We start from the raw sequence: 19312 nt of genomic DNA on the forward strand, positions 1-19312 counted from the left end.
CCCCTTGCCCAAAGTGGCTGGAGAATTCAGTCGTGTTGGACTACAGCCCAATTTTTTTTTATCAGAGACATGATGGCTTAAAACTGATGTCATTATGAGGTTTAAATCAACTTTCTGCTTGCTTGAACATGGTCACCTGGGTATGGATGTACAAGGACAAAAAAAGGTTGATCAACTCTGTTTGTCTTTGAGCCAGGGATACCTGGGGTTGTAAAATTGAGTTCCATGAGCAGTAATCTGTCAACTGTCCCCACAACATACATTTTTTAAGCCGGTGTCTGCATTTTCTTTTATAATGAAGGGGTTGGTTGTCCTGGAAAAAGAAATGTAGCAAGGCACAGGGGTTAGGTGTTAACAAATGCCAGTGATGGCCACTTGGTGATACAGTCGTTGTGTGATTCTTTTACGTACCTGTTCGTGGCCTTGGCTAAGTCACCTTAAATGTGCAGAAATGTAAAAGTGTGAACAGATAGAAAGTAGTATTTTAGAGGCCTTTTTTTTTTTTCCTGCAGGTTTTATGGTATAAAACAGAGGGACATTTTTGTTGTATAAGAGCATTGCAGGATCTTCTCTGTTTTACGTAATGAGCGCATACGCTTTTCTCCCTGGTCTGTTGAAGCAGCTGACCCCTTGACTTCATGCTCATTCTGACCTCTTAATTTTCAAATTGTGAACTAGAGATTAGGTGTTCAACAGATGCGTGCATGTGCGCGCGCGCGCGCACGCACACACACACACACACACACACACACCTGTTAATGAATTTGCTTAACCCGGTACTTTAATTCCTGTCTACCATATTGGAGGAAATATGTGCTGCATTTTGGAAATTTGATATCCGTTTAGTCTGATGAGTGACTAGCCTGACTTTTATCTGTCTTAATTCTGTCACGAGATCGTGACTGTCAAATAACAGCACCCTCCTGTAGATGGTATGCATTGGAGTAATAGTTTAACATCGCTAACAAGGTGTAGTAGCATTGATGGAGAAGAATGATTTGACTGCTCTCTGTAAGTCTGATGAGAATGTTCTCAAACGTAATTATCACAGTGAGATTTGACCCACAAGCATGCCTGTTGTCAGCGAGTTACTGTTTTCTCCACTAGCTCCCCTTGTGAGGGGTGAAACTGACTGGCCAGCCCCCTGGAGGAGGAGGAGAGCTGAGTAATATCAGTATACTCTGGAGGTGTAACAAGTGTAACCAGACATTCGCCTTTGTCTTTATGTGCTGGATGAACAGCTCATTCCCAAAACAGCTCCAAAGTTCCCGCTTTCCTTGGAGGGAAAGTTATTAGAAGCCGTTTTTTCCTTACATTTTTTCACTTCCCGTGCAGCTGACCCAGTTGAAAAATGGGCGGCTCGTTCTTTTCTTGTGTATTTACTCCCTGGAAAATAAAAATAGGTGTTGACTTGCGTGGCTTTCTATCAATACGCTATCATCAACAGACAAGCCTATTCACTATTGTTTCGACTGAGTAAACAGTGGTCGGAGGGTCAGCCATCTTCCCAGGTAATTGTTGGTGTGTGGACATCGGTAGCAGGCCTGTTAGCTACAAACACATCCCACATGTCACTTCGGAAGGTGTTTGAAAATAATAGCCCAGATGCAGCAGAACCGGACACGGGATTGTGGAGTGACCTTTCCCTTTGTTTAATTTGCCTCTGAGGCTTAATTTCAGGGGACAAGTAATAATTGAATATGCCTAATAACTAAATGCTCATTTGGGACAAAATCCATCAAAATATAATTGGCATTTGATTTTTATGAAGGGAGAAGAAAACCGACTTGGCTGTTGAGGATGCGTTCTAAGAATATCTGACCACTTAATGTATCATTTGAAGCCTCCTTTTATAATATATATTAATTGCAAATACTTGAGCATTTGAACATTTTCGTGGAGAACCCGTGAGGAGAGACCAACTGTTTTTGTTAACGCTCCTCTCAGAAAGGCGGGGAAGGTTATTGGTCTGCTGTGCAATAATTTACTCCTCTTTGATATGCAAACGATCCACGGTGAATATAAAAAAATCCTATCAGACTCATTTCACAGTTCTTAACCACTCGGATTCTCTGGAGTCCATCGCCTCATTAGACCAGTGCTCTCCAATGCTAGCATAATTAAAATCTTTAACAGTTTAGCAAAGTAAAGATGTTTGGCTGATCACGTTGAGATGATTATCTATCCATTGTATTCTAAATGACAAAAATAAATTAAATTTAGACCTTGGCATTTTTTATTATGTGTTTCAAATGAATATAATGCACACAGCCTTCTTTTTTAATTCAATAGCTTAGGTTTGGTAAGAAACACGCCTGTTTCGGGTGCTGCTATATAGTCAGAAAATGGCAGGCTTTCTAGGATAGCTGTGTTACAGTTGATTGAAACAATGAGCTGCAGTCCAGACATCCAGTTCTAATGTGGAATTGCCGTGTGCTGCACAGGGCTGATGATTTCTTGTAGCAGTCCTTTTGAAGGACTGGCTGTGGTGGTTTGCTGTTGTCCGCACCGGCAGGTGCGTGGAGGTGGGTTCTGGAAAGCCTGGGCTGGAGAGGCATGCCTCCACAACACCAGTGGTGAGGCCGTAATCGTGAGATTGACATACTGATGGTTTCTTCTCTTGGGGAAAGTACAGGTTTGACCCTTCCTGCTTAAGACCCATGCCCATGCTGACCCCCTTAAGAAACAAGAGAACTTTATTACTCCAAGTTTCTTTTACATTTGCATTTTATTCTGCAATGGTTCATTAGCATTGATCTAAGAAATGACAGTAATAATAGTGTTACTTGTTAAAAAAAAAAGTTACACAGTTTTTCGGTAGACACATCCATCAATTAAGCATGTGGTACTAGAAACCAAAATTAATGAGGAAGATAGGTGTGTTAATGAAATAATCATAGTATAATCAATTTGAATGTTAAAAGTTGAAAAGCATTTCAGGAAGACGATATGAATTCATAATTTATGTCTAAAAGTGATTAATAAAAACTATATTTAATAACAAAGCTATTTGTCATCATTTAAGACTTAAGCACAAAAATTATTCATTTTGTGGTTCATGTTGTCATAATAGTAGAGTTGAACAAATTTACTTCAAGCCCTTCTTTGTGGCTGAAAATACAATAACATCTACCTACTCCTTTTCAAAAATCTGGAAACAACAGTTTGGATGGAGACCTACTGTCTTTGCAGAGTAACTGTGTTTTGAATCCTTTTCACGGAGGTCTTTTCTGTGTGATGAGGGCACTTCAACTCGGCTTTTCAGTGGGAGGACACGGTTGTTACTACCGTATTTGCCTTAGTTGGGAGGGGGGAAAAAACCGCACACACCAAAAAAAAAAAAAAAAACCTAACACTAGGCTTTGTTTACTGACTCTTTGATTTAATTACTGTTTGAAGAGGACGGAATTAGCTGTTAATTGATTTAATTATCCAATTTGTTTGTTTCAGGCATGATTCCAACAGAACTGCAGCAGCTCTGGAAAGAAGTGACAAGTGCTCATTCTGCAGAAGAAACCACAGGCAGCAATCACAGCAGTTTGGATCTGACCACGACATGTGTCTCGTCCTCTGCACCTTCCAAGACCTCCTTAATAATGAACCCACATGCCTCTACCAATGGACAGCTCTCAGTCCACACTCCCAAAAGGGAAAGGTAGGAATGAGCCGCCGAGATGTGTCCGGAGCAGTTTTCAACGAGGGAGGGTGGGTGGCCTTGCTCTGCCATATCTCAGCGATCCCTAATTGGATCCATGTGACTTGAATGTGCATATAATTACTTAAGAATGTGTTCAATATGGTTTGGGTGTGAAGCATCTAATTATTTTCACCTTTTCAACATGGAATTAGCACTTATGCAGATCTAACCTAAGCTTACGAACCCAGGCTGAGATAGTTTCTCACCGGATGGGCTGGATTTCAAGGGTTCCAGGCTTCCTCTTCGTGCCCAGTGCTCAGTCGATACATGCTGGTCGTCTGGGCTCTGAGCATCTTCCAAGGGAGTAGTAGAGTCTGGTATTGGCGACTTTGAATCACAGGTCAAGAAAAGGCAGAGAACTTAGCCACTACGTACTACCCTCCTTGAAGGCAGGGAGCCTGTCTTTTGCACTGTTGTGCCTCCAGAGAACATGGCCTTTTTCCTGGTCAGTGCTCAGTGAAGGTTGGAAAGATGGGGAGATGGGAGGGGTCTGTGTATGTGCGCACATGATCCATGTCTATATGCACAGGTTTAAAAAATAAAAGTCTTAACTCCTGGGGAGGAATGCAGTGCTGTCTCGGTCGCTTGATTCCTCTCTGGAAGTTAAGACTTTATCATTATAGTTGCCCTCAGCTCTGCTTGAATGTTAGCTGAAGCCGAGTCTGTCTGAGATATCCAGAAAACATCATGTTAGCAGATAGTTCTAAGAAAATGAAGCTGTTAATTCATGTTATTGGATCCTCACACCCCAGAAGCATTAATACTACTGTTGAATGCTTTTCAGAAATGGAGTGTATATATATATAATGCTCCTAAAATTAAAAACTTTTATTTTCAATGTACTATTTTTAAATGGTTTCCCATCTATTTCATATGCACAGTTTCCCCACACAGAAGAAAAGAAACTTTCAAAGTAATGTGTGATAGTAAATGTCACTTCCAGCAGGAAAAACAAATTCTATATTTTGTTTTTTAATAAAAATGACTCAGTAAAGCTTTTTTTTTTAATGTTACTCTTCACTTGGGCAATTACAAATATAATTTCATATATTTCTTGAACTATTGTGCATTAAGAAGCCCACGGGTTTAATTAGATGTTTATCTTTCTACCAGCAACATTTTATCTATTCCGAGACCCGTAATCACAGAAAAAGCTCTCAGAATATTTGTGCGTGTGTGGGCGTGTGTCCCCGTCAAGCATAAGAACGTGAGACATTCTGAGAGATGGGAATAATAGATATTTAAACCAAAACTTGCAGTCATCCTTTTAAGAGCATTTTGGAACTTCTCTGGCAGACATTGGCAAAGTAAAAGATGTTTTCAATTTCCTGTTCAGAAGAATTCGAAGGATGGAATGGTGGACAGTAAGACTGTGTGGAGGCATTGGGCCAAATGTGGCTTCTGTTGTTTCCAGTGAGGTTAGGTTTGTATGTCTGGAAGCCAGTCTTTTCTCTTGCTTTCTCACCTCTTACAGTGTCTTTGTAATTAAAAAATAACACTGAACCTTAGAGGACTTTCAAGAAGATTCTAGGTCGCTGTCCTTTGCTCTACTTGCTTTTGGTGTCTAAGGTTGATGCCATCCATTTACTGTGGAGCGATCGAATCACATCTTGATCTACAGGCAGAACAGGCCATCCACTGGGAATTGCTGACCGAAGCACTTCAGGTATTTGTGGCAATCTTTTCGGCCGTTGGAGCCTGCAAACATTTCCCGTGACATGGAAAACTCTTCTTGTTTAGATGCTCTGTGCTCGGTCCCATTCTACAAGGTTCTGTATCTGTAGTCAGGTGACAGATTAGGGGTGAGTCGGGTAGGAGAAGAATAGCCCTCTCAGGTCTGAAGCTGTGTTGGAAAGTAAATGGATCATTCCAGAAGAATAAGTTGGTTTGGATTGTTTTTACGATCTGCACACGAGTGAGGCTTAATCTTCATTATACTACATGCCAAAATTAGAATACGGATCAAAAAAGAATCTGGGTTCTACTGAGCTGTCATCTGGCTGTAAAAACAGGCTGAATTTTCCAGTTACATATGTAAAGAAGAAGCGACTATGAAATTATCTGCTACTCCTTAATATCTTGGCTCTCTCCATTAGCATGACCGGGTGGGTTCCTAGTTGTGGCTGAATGAAAAAGAAAATGCTGGTTAGCCTGTTTTAGCTGAAGCTGGTGAACAAGACAGACGATCACCTTAGGTGAAAGATAGTTCGAAAGTTAGGAACTTACAGAATTGATCATGAAAAATTCAATCATTAGTTAGCCAGCTTTGTGTACGTACAGGTACTTACATAATGAGGTTTTAGCTGGTTTTACCTCCGGGTTTATTTTGAAAACGTCAGTGTGATATCCTGTTTATGTAGTGGAAAATGGTAAAAAGCAATCCCTCTAAAAATGTTCTCACTGCCTCGACGTTTGTCACAGCGGTCCCTGGGAGAAGTTTCATCCCTTACGAGTGCATTCGTGAAATCCATAACTTGGCCAGCTGTCTGCTGATTTCGGTGTGCTGTTCGTTCCCGTTCTGTTCTCCCAGCGCAGGCTCTGAACAAGCCAGAGCCTCGGCCGCTGGGGATGGTACCCTAGCCCTTCAGACTCAGTCTCAGATGAACAGCTTAAGAATCCTCCCCAAAAGGTTCAGGAAGGCTCCATGCAAAACGAAGTTGGAAAAAGGCAGTGGTATCCTGAGGGGCTTTGTTGGTGAGAGTAGTGAGAGGTCTCCTAGCCGTACCTAGGCTTGCACACTTCTGGGTCGCATGGAAACCTTCCCCTCCCCCACTCTTGCCCCCGTGCATGTTGTGGGCTCCCGTGAGCAGCCGCTGTGGCAGTAGCTCTGGGGTTTGGTGAGCTGCAATCTGTTAAGGAGATAAATAATGTGCTTGGCACGACACTCCTACTCTCCTCTTTAATTTGTCTTACACAAGGAAAATTATAATTAAATCATTCAGGGTAAACCCTCGAGTGTAGAGAAGGGAAAAAACACACTTTGGTAAAGATTGCCAATAGAAACCCACTTCCCCGTTGCGCAGTGTGGAGACATTTATCAGTATTCAGCACTATTACGAGAGGAGCGGCCCATGTGATTTGTGAGGCGGATGCCAGCGCTCAAATCAAGGCTTGTTAAGATCCTGTCCCTGTGCAATCACGGCCATTCAGCATCATTAGAATTCAGCACTGGCGCCGCGCTTCGTGCTTTGATTTTCTTCCGGCAATTTAATAATGTTTATTGTGCTGATTATATATAAATTCATTGGTGCAATAAACATACCTCGGTTGCCAGCGCCGGAGAGAAGTGTGGCGAAGGTGAAGTTCGGCAGGCAGGAGCTAAAGGGAGCTGAACGGAAGCAGGCGTGTTCCCGTCTCCCACTGCCATTTTATTCCCCAGGACCCAGGGAGCCGTGACATCGTAGACAAACAGTTAAAACTCAGACCTGGGATACCTCTGAACACGAAGCTATCCTCTTGTTCCCTTTCACTTGTCTGACTGTCTTGCTTTAGGAAATTCCAAGTTTTGGTGTGGGTAAACAAAATCAACGGAATGCAAATGAAACATTTATTAAAATGCTAAATTTAGTAAAGCCCTTTGAGCTTCCTGGATCAAAGCAGCTATGTAAATACAAATAGCAATTACTACTTAAGTAATTGCCTGAATTAAAATTCTAAATATCACATTATATTATGGTGCACTAGGGAAAGGGAAGGGAGCTCAGGCGTCCTCAGTTCTTCCTCTCTGCCGAGCACTGGCTGCACTCTTGTTTTTGGAGTGATGTCTCACTTTATCCTCATGACTGCTGGCAAGCAGTAGGGGTTATTATACCCATTTTACAGACAAGGAAATTGAGTCATAGAGACTAAAGAACTGACCTCAGGTCACAGAACTGATTACTAGATCCAAATGCAAGCCTGTCCCCTTAACTTTGTAATACAGCACTTAGAGTTCTCATTCAGCCTAGAAGTGACTATTGAATTATGATAAGTTGAAATCAGTGTTCCTAAAATAAAGTTTAATTAAAATCCAACAAAACGTGCATTGACTTCACCTACTGCGTGCACATTAGCACGTTTTAAAGGAAAACAGCAGACGTTGCTCTTTTAAGGTGGATACTGGTCTTTACTGGGCCTTCCGTGAAGGAAGAGGGCAGGTAGGATTTGTAAAATAGACGTCACTTACAGTCTGAAACCGCACGTAAAGAACAAACATGAAGCCCATGCCGGCTTTGCACCCAGGCCGATGCCAGACAAGCCTCCCTCTCTCCCTTCTAGCCTCATAGGTCCTGTGCATCCTCACGGAACACCTCCCCTGGCCTTTATCCTATTTACCTGACCTTTGGAGTTCATATGAGAGAGACTCTGCTGCTCTGATCCTTCCTGGCTTTTTGCTTTGGGTTCAGCCACCACCAGTAGACGTTTGCTAATGCGAGCAGGTCTCAGAAGCAAAGCTCTTCCAAGTGTGCGATTCAGGACTTCCTTGAAGCCGCTGATGGAAGAGGTTCCTTTGAACCCTGAAAGCATCACGGCGGACTGTTGGCTGGTGTCTGTTGGCCGGTGTTCGTTGCACAGCCTCTTCTTCCCTAGAGGCTGCCCTCTAGTTCCGAGAATCCGCTGGCCTGCGTCGGGTCCCTGCCCTGTGTCGGGCCCCTGCCCTGCGAGGTCTGACCTGCCCTCTGTCCACTCCCAGTGCTTCTTTCCGCCTTCTGCTCTGCTCACGCAGCCCCAGGTATTTTCACTGCTTGCGTTTGCCTCCATTGCACAGTGGGCAGCTGCCCGCAAGTGAGCCCTAAGGTCTTAGCTTGGCTAGTGTGCTTGCAGACTTTTTCGCTTGATACACAGTCTCTGTTTTTGATTTGTGGCCTCTTGACGTATTGCCATGTATTTGACTACATAACAATAACATTTGTGTTTCCCGCCCCACTATTTTCAGAAGGCAGGGAATTCTGAAACGCGGATATGCCTGGCGTTTCCCCCCCACCCTTTTTTTTTTTAACTTAATTCTTTGTTGATGAGTAAATATTGGTGCTGTTGGTTGACTTGCTAGAATTCTAGAAGCTTGCTTTCAGAGCTGTTCCAGCGGTACATGTCTTTAACTGTTGTGTGTTTTCGTATCAGGCCTGTTGAGCCAGAAATGTACGTAGTAAGCTAGAGGTCATGTTACTCTGAACAGTTCTTCCTCATTTCAACTGTTTTTGTTTTGTTTTTGAAAATCAGCTGCTTTCTTCTGTATCTGTTTATTTGAAGCACTTGAGCAAAATGAGCCACCCCGAATCTTTATCACCCATTAGAGCGTTTTGGAGAACCTGCAGCCTAATTGTCCCAAATTGTCTTCAGAATTGTTACTGCTGCTTCCGCCAATATGTGCTAAGGCAATTGGTCTGGAACACAAGTCAGCAAATTACAGCCTACCGGCCAGATCTGGCCCACTGCTCATTTTGTAAATAAAGTTTTATTGGAACACAGCAATGATCATTGATTTGTACATTGTCTATTGAATAGCTGCTTTCATGCTACAATGGCTGGCTTAAGCAGTTGCAACAGAAACCGTAGGGCCCACAGTGACTAAAATATTTACTTTCTGGCCATTTACAGAAAATAATTTGCCAACTCCTGATCTTAGCTATAAGAGCAGCATTTCTCATTTCCTGATGATATTCTCACAGGTATTTGCTAAAATAGACAGCTTCCTAGCCCTCTCTCCTGAAGAATAGGATTATACTGGCCGGAGATGGGGTGCAGGAATGTGTATTTGTCACATATGCCCTATATTCTTGCTACTCAATGGCTACAGGCCAGCAGCTTTGGTACTACCTGGGAAGAGCTTCTTAGAAATTCAGGGTCTCTGGTCCCACCCCAGACCTGCTGAATCAGGGTCTTCATTTTAACCAGATCCCCAGGGCCTTCTCAAGTTTGAGAAGCAATGCTAGTGGCGCATTCAGTTCATCTGGGTTTTGACGGTTTTAGAAAGGGCCGAGTTTTTCCCCTAACATTTGACTGTGATCCCAGATGTATTCATCCACAAAGCTCGTAGCTTGCCATTCTTGTGTGAGCCTGCGGAGTAGAGGTAGTATGGCTGGAGGGAATCAGTACCCGGCCTATGATGGTGATGGCAATGCAGCCAACATTTACTGAACTATTGCTTTGTGCTGGACACACGTGTCAAGGATTCAACATAAGCCTTGATACTAATTTTTCCATGTAATCCTAACAGTAGCCCTATGGGGTACTATCTTCTTGGCACAGATGGTGTATGGGGGCCCAAAACAATTTGACAAATTGCACAAGCCACACAACTAGTTAAGGACCAGGCAGGGACTGGAACCAGAGACTCCCTGACCCTCAAGTCCTTGTAGTGACTGTTAGAGTCTGGTGGTCCCCAAGTGGGCTGTTCATCAGAACCACCATGGCTTTACTGAGATGATAGTCTCCAGGGGTAAAGCTCAGAGATCAGGACGAGGCCATGATGTTCAAGTGTGGGAGCCTGCGGCCGGACCTGTCTGTTGAGCCAAATTTGAGGCTCCAGAGTTTCACAGCTAGCATTTCTCCTACCTTGCCTTCTCTTCTTGCAAGGAGGCACATCTGGGGCCCGCCTCCGAGAGGGTAAAGAACAGGCTGGGCGTGGCCAGTCAGGTGTTGTCAAGGACCTGAAAGGGAATGAGCTATAGGCCATTGGAGAGGCCTGGAATACAGGTGCTTCTGAGCCCCAGAGCAGAGTCATGGCAGCGACACCTGTCCCGTGTCTTGAGGGTCAGGGAGTCTCTGGTTCCACTAGTTGTGTGGCTTGTGCAATTTGTCAAATTGTTTTGGGCCTCCATACACCATCTGTGCCAAGAAGGTAGTACCCCATAGGGCTACTGTTAGCCCTGTGGGGCTAACAGTGGACAGGCTACTGTGTGGGCAGTAGCCTCTAGGGCAGAAACATTTCTGCTTCGATCAGAAAGAGACACCAGGGTCTAGTCGACATTTTGTAGCACAGACGTGCTGCTGGGTGTTTCACGACTGTCCTGCCCGGAAGAGCTGCGGTCCGGTAGTCTCATGGCTTAAAACCAGTTGTGTCTGGGTGTCGCAAGAGCGGGAAGAAAGGTTCTCTCGGGGCAGCAAGGCAGGGAGGAGCCTCGTGTCCTGTCATTCATGCGTAGGGTGGGGGAGGGGGAAAATCTTTAAAACATCGGCATGCCATGAGGGAGAGGTTTATGGATTTTCTTGACTGTTCACTCTGTATGGTGATTAAAAGAAAAGAAAAAAAAAAAAACTCAGCCATTATTCTCTAACAGCTGTTGTATCTTATCTCAGTAAAGTGCCTTTTACCATAACACACCATCATTAGACTCTATAAATCTTTTTCTATTTATTGTGTTTAAACGATACATGCTTTCCAATAAAATGGTATCATTGGTCTAGGGAGATATAATTTCTCTTAATATATAAGTTTCTCCTAAATTGGGTTGCTTTTAATTTTGTTTGTGGGGATGTTATACAATATGGATCTCAACCATGGGCTGTTTGATGTCTCATGTGCCCGGTTTCCCCCGCAAAATAATCTCTGAGCCCTATCGCTTTCTCTCATCATGTAGGATAGACATGCTTTTCTGATGACTGGCTCCTGCTAATAGGGTTTTTTCCGCCAAACCCCTTTTTGGGAACCCAACCATCTCACGGGTGTTTACCCTTCTGTAGTAGGGCCTGTGTCCCTTCCTCCCAAGTACACGTTAGCTTTCTTAACACTGGTCTTACCCCAAGGGTGTGAAGGAAGGCAAAGAGCATAAGAAGAATGAGGACCCACTGGGGGTGGGCGCCCCGACAGCCTCCTCCCTTGTACTGGCTTTCACCCTTCACCCTGTGAAAGTGTCTTGCCGAAACGTATACTTTGCAACTTGGATTCGTGAACAGAAAGGTTTCCTTGAGTGGGCACTGGATCCGTCCAGAAGTGGAGAGGGAAGCCAGGGACCTCCAGCCAGCCACGCAGTTTGGAAAAGTCCGAGGGTTCTTCTGCTCTCCTTTCGGTGACAAATAGGAGTCTTGCGGTTTTTAGCCAGCGATGGGGCCACTCGAGAGGGGGAACCTGCGCAGAAGGCTTAAAGGAAAGTCACGTTCATCTTCACGATTTCCCGAGCCGCCTGCTGTGCGCCCGTGTCACCCAGGAACCCGGCTCCGCAGCCCTGGCCGACGAGCCCCCGCTCTGCTGCCTGGCTCGCCAGGGTAATGCAAATGAGCGTGTTACATATGTACGGCCGTCCTGAGCGGCTTTGTTCCACCCCCCGCTTTGTAATCAGTCCGGGCCTAAGTATATTATAAAGTATATTCTCCTCATTAAAACAATAGTGGAGGCTCACAAAGGGAAATTGTTAATATGTGTTCCAGCTTGTCATTTCTGCCTGTGTGAATAAAGAAGATAACCGTTCCTTGGGGAAACTATTTCGGGAACTGAGCAACAGATAGGCTAGCCAGAGAATTCTCTTCACTGTAATTTTCCTTTTTGTTTGTACTCAAAAATAACATCCTGATGGGCTCTTTGGTGCCTCTGCACAGACAGAGCACAATTGCCATAGCCCAGGTGGTGTTAATATGGGACAATCCCCCGGGCACATGTCGCCCAGAGTTGTACAGCTTGTTCAGTGTCTCCGTCCATATGGCAGTCTGCACCATTCACTGAGAGGCGTCGGGGCTGTGCCTGGTGGGGACTGTGGTCAGTGTAGTGTGAAGAGAAGGCTCCCACTCCCAGCAGCCTCTGTGGTACAGTTTGTCTTATGGTAGATCTGAGTGACAGCGCGCCTACTCACCACACACACACACACACACACACACACTCGACTAAGATTCCAGAAGAGCTTTGCTGGTTTCCTTCCCTATCCTCTCCCCACCTCCCCCACCCTCTTCATTTTCCCAAACACATGGTTAACTCGGCGGGTCTAGTTCAGGTGTGTGAAACATACCTGGTTTATAGAAAGTCGGTTAAAAGACACACACACACACACACACACACACACACAAACTGGGTGGTGGTTCATGGATTAACTCAACTTCAAGAATGCATGCCTGTACTAGAATCCTTCTATAAACTCCGTGGCTTTTGTTGTCTTTTTTTTTTTTTTTTTTTTTTTGCATTTTACATTGCAAAGAAGGTTTTCGTTGTACAGTTTGGATGGTTGTGCTAGGGATTTTGATTTTTATGTCTTAAAGTGAAAAGGGGGAAAAGGAAGAGAAAATGATTATCAGACTCAGAAATCTGAGAGTAAAACATTCCCCGGAGGCGTTAGAACTGAAAAGGGAGAACCAAGGAAACAGAGATTTCCCAGAGAGTAAGGTGAAAATAGGAACGCTTTAAAAGGCACTTTGGGAAATTTACCAGAAGGCAAAGCATTCTCCATTTATATACCTAAATGTTGTTCCACTTTTGTATAACTATTTGTATTCTTGTTTGGTAAACAAACAGACCCCATAGCAACTGTTCCTGATGATATTTATACTACCTGTAAGACTTGCCTAAACAAACAGACGTATTTTTATGACCTTCAAATTTCATTCCTTTTATAGTCTTCAAGTAAGTCAGACTAATGGCAGGTTGACTCCTTCCTTCCTTCCTTCCTTCCTCCCTTCTTCCCTCCCTTCTTTTTTTAATACTTTGAAACCTGTCTTTGAGGGATCTCTTCTTTATGTATATTTTACATCTTGGCTATGAATGTTGAACTTGAAGGTATATTATGACAGAAGGAAAGAAAAACCTAAAGCGTTTGTGTAAATGATGTGGTATTTGCTTTCAAGAGGGGCCTTTGAGTCATCTGGTGGAATTTTAGGTTATATATCCGAAAGGCTGAAACTATTACTATAGACCTCAAAACTGGACAGAACCTCTATGGCTATGTCTCTACCTTTTATATCTTGAACTGTTGATGGAAACGTTCTTGTACATATGAGCCCCGGTGTTCAACTTCCATTTTTCCGTATGAGTCATATTTATGACAAGAACAAGAAGTCTCGTGTTAAAGATCAGTGTGAGAAGTAAATGGCAGTTTACTTTAATTAGAAAAAAAAAGTGACACCAAGAGCTGGAATAATCCAGTGGTGTTTGAATAAATTAGAAGATTGTACAGGCAAAAATAAAAAGAAACTTAACAAGGATAAATGGGAAGTTGTCCAGAGTTCAACAAAAACGTGCTGGAGAGTGGGACAGAAGTCAGTGGATGGTATAGCATGCATGCGTTCGTTGAGCAGAATTTACCAAACCCCAACCACGTGCCAAGTGTCCTAGGCTCCGGGGCACACAGCTGTGAGCGTGACAAAGTCTGTCCTCATGGAGCTGACATTACAGTAGCAGTAGAACAAACAAATAATTACATAATAAAAAGGAAGAAGTTCTGAACAAAATAATAAAGCAGGGAAGGGAGAAGAGTGAGTCTGGCAAAGGCTCTGTGAGGAAGTGACCTTTGAACAGATGGAAAGAAGTGACAGAACAGCCCTCTAGGCTTAGGGTGCAGCAGAAGCACGGGCCTTGAGTCAGGGGCAGAAAGAACATGTTTTGCGGGACCATGGCCCGAACCTCATTTAGTGCGGGGGCGGCTGCGTTTAGTGGTGATAGGTGTGGACTCTGAAGCCAGACTGCCTGCATTCCAATCCAGGCTGCCCACTGAGGTGACTTAATGTTGGTGTGCTCAGTTGTCCATCTGTGAAATGGGCGTGGCACCAGGCTCTGGCACATAGGAGATGCTCAGTTAAATATTAACAAGCGCTGTTAATTATGGTCAAAGTCATTTATTCATTCAAACAACATTTATCGCGCATTAATTATATACTAACTATATAGGTTCAAGGACTTAATAGAGGACTACAACCTCGTTCTGCCCCTTTGGGAGCTCACAGTCTAATGAGAGAGACATACAGGGAAGGAGATGTTTGCAACACAGTGTAATAAAGGTAGTGATATGAATATATACAAAATGTGATACAGTGTCTGCTTTGTTTAAGATGAGCACTAGTGGAATGTCACAGTGTATGTATTTCCACCCCACTCACTGTGCATCAGGTGAAACTTTTGAATACGGTAAGGTCCATGAAGGAAGGTTCACTATCTCTTGTTGATTGCTCCCTCCCAATCATCCGGCATAACCAGCCTGGTTATGGTGCAAAATTTCATCGCAGAGACAAGCTGAAATGTGCAGAAGAAGGTGAACTAAGGGAATAGTAAAGATTAAGAACCCACTGGGAGTAGTTCTATATTTGCTACCCTTTGGCCACAGATGCTGTAGGAGTACCTGGTTAGTCTTGTTGATACTTACAGAAATCTTACAGATACTTACAGAAAAAGCTGGGTTCCGCCTAAGAAAGCTCCTCAACCGTGAGCTCGCATCGGAATCACTGGGAGGACTGACTCTCCTGCAAACTGCCAGAGCCCAGTCCCAGTACTTCTGATTCAGTAACTTGGGGTAAGGACTAAGAAATTGCATCTCCGCCAGGTTCCCAGGGTCCATACTTTGAGAACCACTGCTTTCGACCATCCTTATGCTGTGGCATTCTTTGCCTGCTACCATTCAAAGTGACAGAGAAGCGATGTGGAGAAGGGAAAATTCTTAAGACTATGACCTAATATAAACTGTTATGGAACAGAATTTTTAAAAATTCTTTAATATCAGCCGTTAAATCATCTGTAAGCACTCTTGTTTGTTTTTCTAATTTTTTTTTTAATGCCTAAAGATGCTTTTTGTGCTTCAGCCATCTGCCTGCTCTCATTCTCTTCCTTGTAGCCGTTGAGCTCCTACTGAAACTATAAGGCCCAGATCAGATATTACAGCATTTTCTGTCCCAGCCATCTGCTCAGTTCTCTTTCTCTACTGGTGGAGAATTGGGTACAACTCTTTCAGTGAGGAAGGGAACAGCCAGCAACCTCCGATTGTATGTGGTTATTCACGTTGTTGTTGCTGTTGTTATTGATTTTGAATATGCATCCCTACAAACTGTGTTTTTAATCAATTATTTACATCTAATATATTATCTATATTATAAAAATTAGAGGCTAAGGGTGAAAAGATATACCCATATACATGTGTATATTCTTACAAAAGCCCTAAAATAACAAAAGTTATCTTAACACACGCATACAGAAACTGTAATATTATCTTACCACTCACCCTTGGGCCTTCTCATGAACCCCAACTTAGAGACTCCGATCTAGGAACCCAACACGATGCTTATCACAAGTTCAGTGTTCACTTAAACACTGTGCAGTTAAAGGCACAGAAGAGTTTAATCCAGTGAACATTAATGAAGCATCTTGTCCTACAGAGGAATAACAGTAATTCCATAACATATGGGATAGTTCTAAGGGAACATCAATGGAGAACCTCATGGTTCTCAGCTAGTTTGTATCCTTATGTCACTCGTCTCCTCATCTCCAGCTTGTGCATCTGGTCCTCACACTACACTTACGTGATTCTGCTGTTTCTGGAGTATAATTGCGCTGGCTTCTGTTCTGGAGAATGGAACAATATTCTGGAGGAAGGACTATGAAGAATTAGTATTGAACTTTTATTTATGTTCTTTGGTTTTCTTGGGTACCGTTGGTGCCCCTAACATATGGGCACATTGCACATAGACCTCATGAGTCACCAATGCAAACACACTTGCATTGACATAATCAGAATGCCTGCCTAATGGTGTTAATAATTTTTGGATTAGTGGTCCCTATGTCTGTATTGACACAGTTGCTCACAGCCACTCTTTGGAAAGCATTCTGTTTTCTTAACGAGATCCCAATGTTAATGCTGCCAATGGTAAACTCTCATAAACTCAGGATGGCCCTTAGTGGCATAAGAAACAAAAGCTGGACGTCTGCCTTTTCCTTTTTTTTTTTTCCTTCCTTTTATTTATTCCTTCACTCATCACCATGTACACACAGACATTCTGCTTTTGTCATCACCCACTCGCTGTTTGTGATCAGTTGCTCTCAGATTCTCAAGTTCTCATTCTCTGCTCTATTCTCCTGCTGGGGCACATACTCCTGGCATCTGGGAACCAAGATGGCACGTTTTGCCCAGTAAGAGAGATGGGGCAGGCAGTTGGGTGAAGTGGATAGTGAAGAAATGGTGAAGATGCTGATTTCATGCCACCCAACCCTGGGTTCTTATCATTGGTAGGGCAGCACTTACTAGTCACATCTGCAGCCTGCAGATGAGAGCCTCTGAAGTCCTTTGTGATATGTGTAAGTCCCAGAAGCAGTGGATGGAGTGCCCTCTGTGGGTTTTGTGTCCTCTAAGTCCAGGAAGACCCCCGAGGCTCTTCCTTCCCCATTGAAAATTCAATTAAAAGTGTGTCTTCAGTAACTTGCCGCTGGTTCATTGTTTACTGAGGAAGTTAAGCCAGCTAGAGACCGAATCTGCTTGTAGAATACATCATGCACTTTGGGTTTCCCAAACCTCAGCCATCTGGGTTGACGTCCCATGATTGTGAACTTCGCCATAGCTACTTATAGTATGATTTATATTATTCTCTTTAAATCAGGTCATTTTTTTAAAAAATTAAAGTCAAATAGGCCTCATCCTAAGAAATGATACCGGTGAAATCAGAGGTTGGAGATACTCCATATGTTTTTAGCTAATATAAATGAAATCTGCCAGTTTTTTTGTTTTGTTTTGTTTTAAAACTCTGCATCCTTGCTCTAACGGACATTGTATGGCCCACCTTTGAGGGCATGCGTGTCCTGTTATTTTGGTCAGATTGCCTCTTCACTGAGGAGAGAGACCTTGACTGAATATGGTACTATACCAGGTGGATTGAAACCCTGTTTCAACTGTATGTTTACCCTGGTTTCCTGGGAAAGCCCAGAACTACCACTTATCTTCCTAAAAATTTAATTCAAGATCTTAGGTACACACATATCTTGTACTTCCAGGCTCCTGGGGTACGAACCAGACTTAGAGGATGCCTAAGGCAGATGTCGAGCTTGGGCACAGTGAAGTTCTGAGTTGTCAGGTTTACCGATTTATCTGTGTGTGCCAGGCTGTTCCTGATCCATGTAATACCCGGCAAACATCACTCTCAGATGAGATCACTCTCCATATTTGTGCTCATGTGAAATTGGTGTTTGGTCCACAGAAACAGGAAATGATCTTTTCGCTGTGCAAACCACCTCCAGTCTTACCTTTTCTATTACATTAAGTCTTAAAAAGCCTTTCCTATCATTCTTAGGTAACAGGGCCAGCTGGCTTTCTTTTTTCTTTTTTTTCTTCTTCTTTTTTAATGAGTTTGCAGCTATTACTTGGTGAGGTTGCCCAGGGCCGCCCCCTCCATATTTATCCATTTCTATCTTGTTATTCAACCCACAGTGAGTAGTGCTCCCCTGAGTGTCCCTTTAATAAAGCACATTTTTAGGTCAGATACAGAGCAGGAAACTCTCAAGGCACTCAGCACTCAGGCTGTGGTCCGTAACCCACCACCACGGGCAACACACGTGAGCTTTGCGGACAAGCACAGTCTTGCAGCTCAACCTGCACTAAGTAGAACTAAGTAGAACCTGCATGTTAAAAAGATCTCCCGACAATTCATATCCAGAATAAAATTTGGGAAGCATTACTCTGAGAGGAGCAGTGAGAGAGGAAAGTTGTGTTTGCATACCCTTGTATACAAATACCATCTTTTAAGCCTGGACAGTAATGGCTTTGCATCAGTCTCCCACCATGTCCCATTTTGGCCACACCTGCATGTACCTGTTCACTACTTATTACTGAATATTTTGATTAAAAGTGAGTGACTTAAATAGATTGCAAGAAAATATAACACTGAGAAGTCATGAATCTGATGTCTTAGTCAGATTTTTTTTCTAGTACACATGAACATGAATTTGTAACTACAAGGGTGAGGATATCTGTATATCACTCACACTCGCCCCACACACTGCTCTCATGGGCCACGCTGTGAGGCCATTATAGAGAGGGAACCCTGTATCTCTTACAGGATACTCTGCAGTGCAAGGGGGGAGAACAAAACCAAAACCAAAACCCCTGGACCTAAGTTGTAAAAGCTTTTATTTCAGATCTCAAGTTAGTTAAGGTAACCCTCACATCCCAAGCCACAATATTGAGAGCAGATAATAACAATAATCTCTATCATTGTTTAAAAGCACAAATTTGGCTCTTAATAGACTAATTCACAGTCACTCCAATTGCAAGTTTTACTCATGAATATCATATCACAAGGGAATGTGAAATCCTCTAATTAAACATGATTTGAAAAGCAGCAGAAAATTGAGATGATGAGCGTTCTGGGGAAGGAAAGTCAAGGATTCACCACATGAGAGAGTGAAAGAGAGAATGTGTGTGTGTGTGTGTGTGTGTGTGTGTGTGTGCGCGCGCGCGCGCACACATGTTTGTGTGTCCGTGTGTGTGTGTGTGTGTTCCTGTTGGTGGAGACTTCATCTTCACTTACTTCAGGGTGGACTCATAGGCTTTCCTCAGACACTCTTGTCTTTGTGGAAGGTGATGGAACTGACAGCGAGCGTACGTTCAGATAACCGATGAATAAACACATAGGATGGCATACTTCTGTAATGAGTGAAAAACAAAATGAAGGCAGTATGCTAGAAATGTGACACCTGAGCCGTCTCCCAGCTTTCAATGGGAAATGAGAAGCCAGCGGGGAAAG

General features: G+C 43.3%; 1 protein-coding gene across 44 annotated transcripts in view; it reads left to right on the forward strand.

Moving 5' to 3' along the window:
- Nucleotides 1–19312, forward strand: part of FOXP1 (forkhead box P1) — a 495436-nt gene that overhangs the window by 409984 nt on the left and 66140 nt on the right. For all 44 annotated transcript variants that reach the window (XM_082698650.1, XM_082698622.1, XM_082698634.1 and 41 more), the window contains one exon: nt 3451–3655. In XM_082698650.1, the coding sequence (XP_082554776.1) occupies nt 3451–3655 (205 nt within the window). The remainder of the gene's footprint in view (nt 1–3450; nt 3656–19312) is intronic.

Source organism: Mustela nivalis (assembly GCF_964662115.1).
Source record: "Mustela nivalis genome assembly, chromosome: 1".
Lineage (NCBI taxonomy): Eukaryota > Metazoa > Chordata > Mammalia > Carnivora > Mustelidae > Mustela > Mustela nivalis.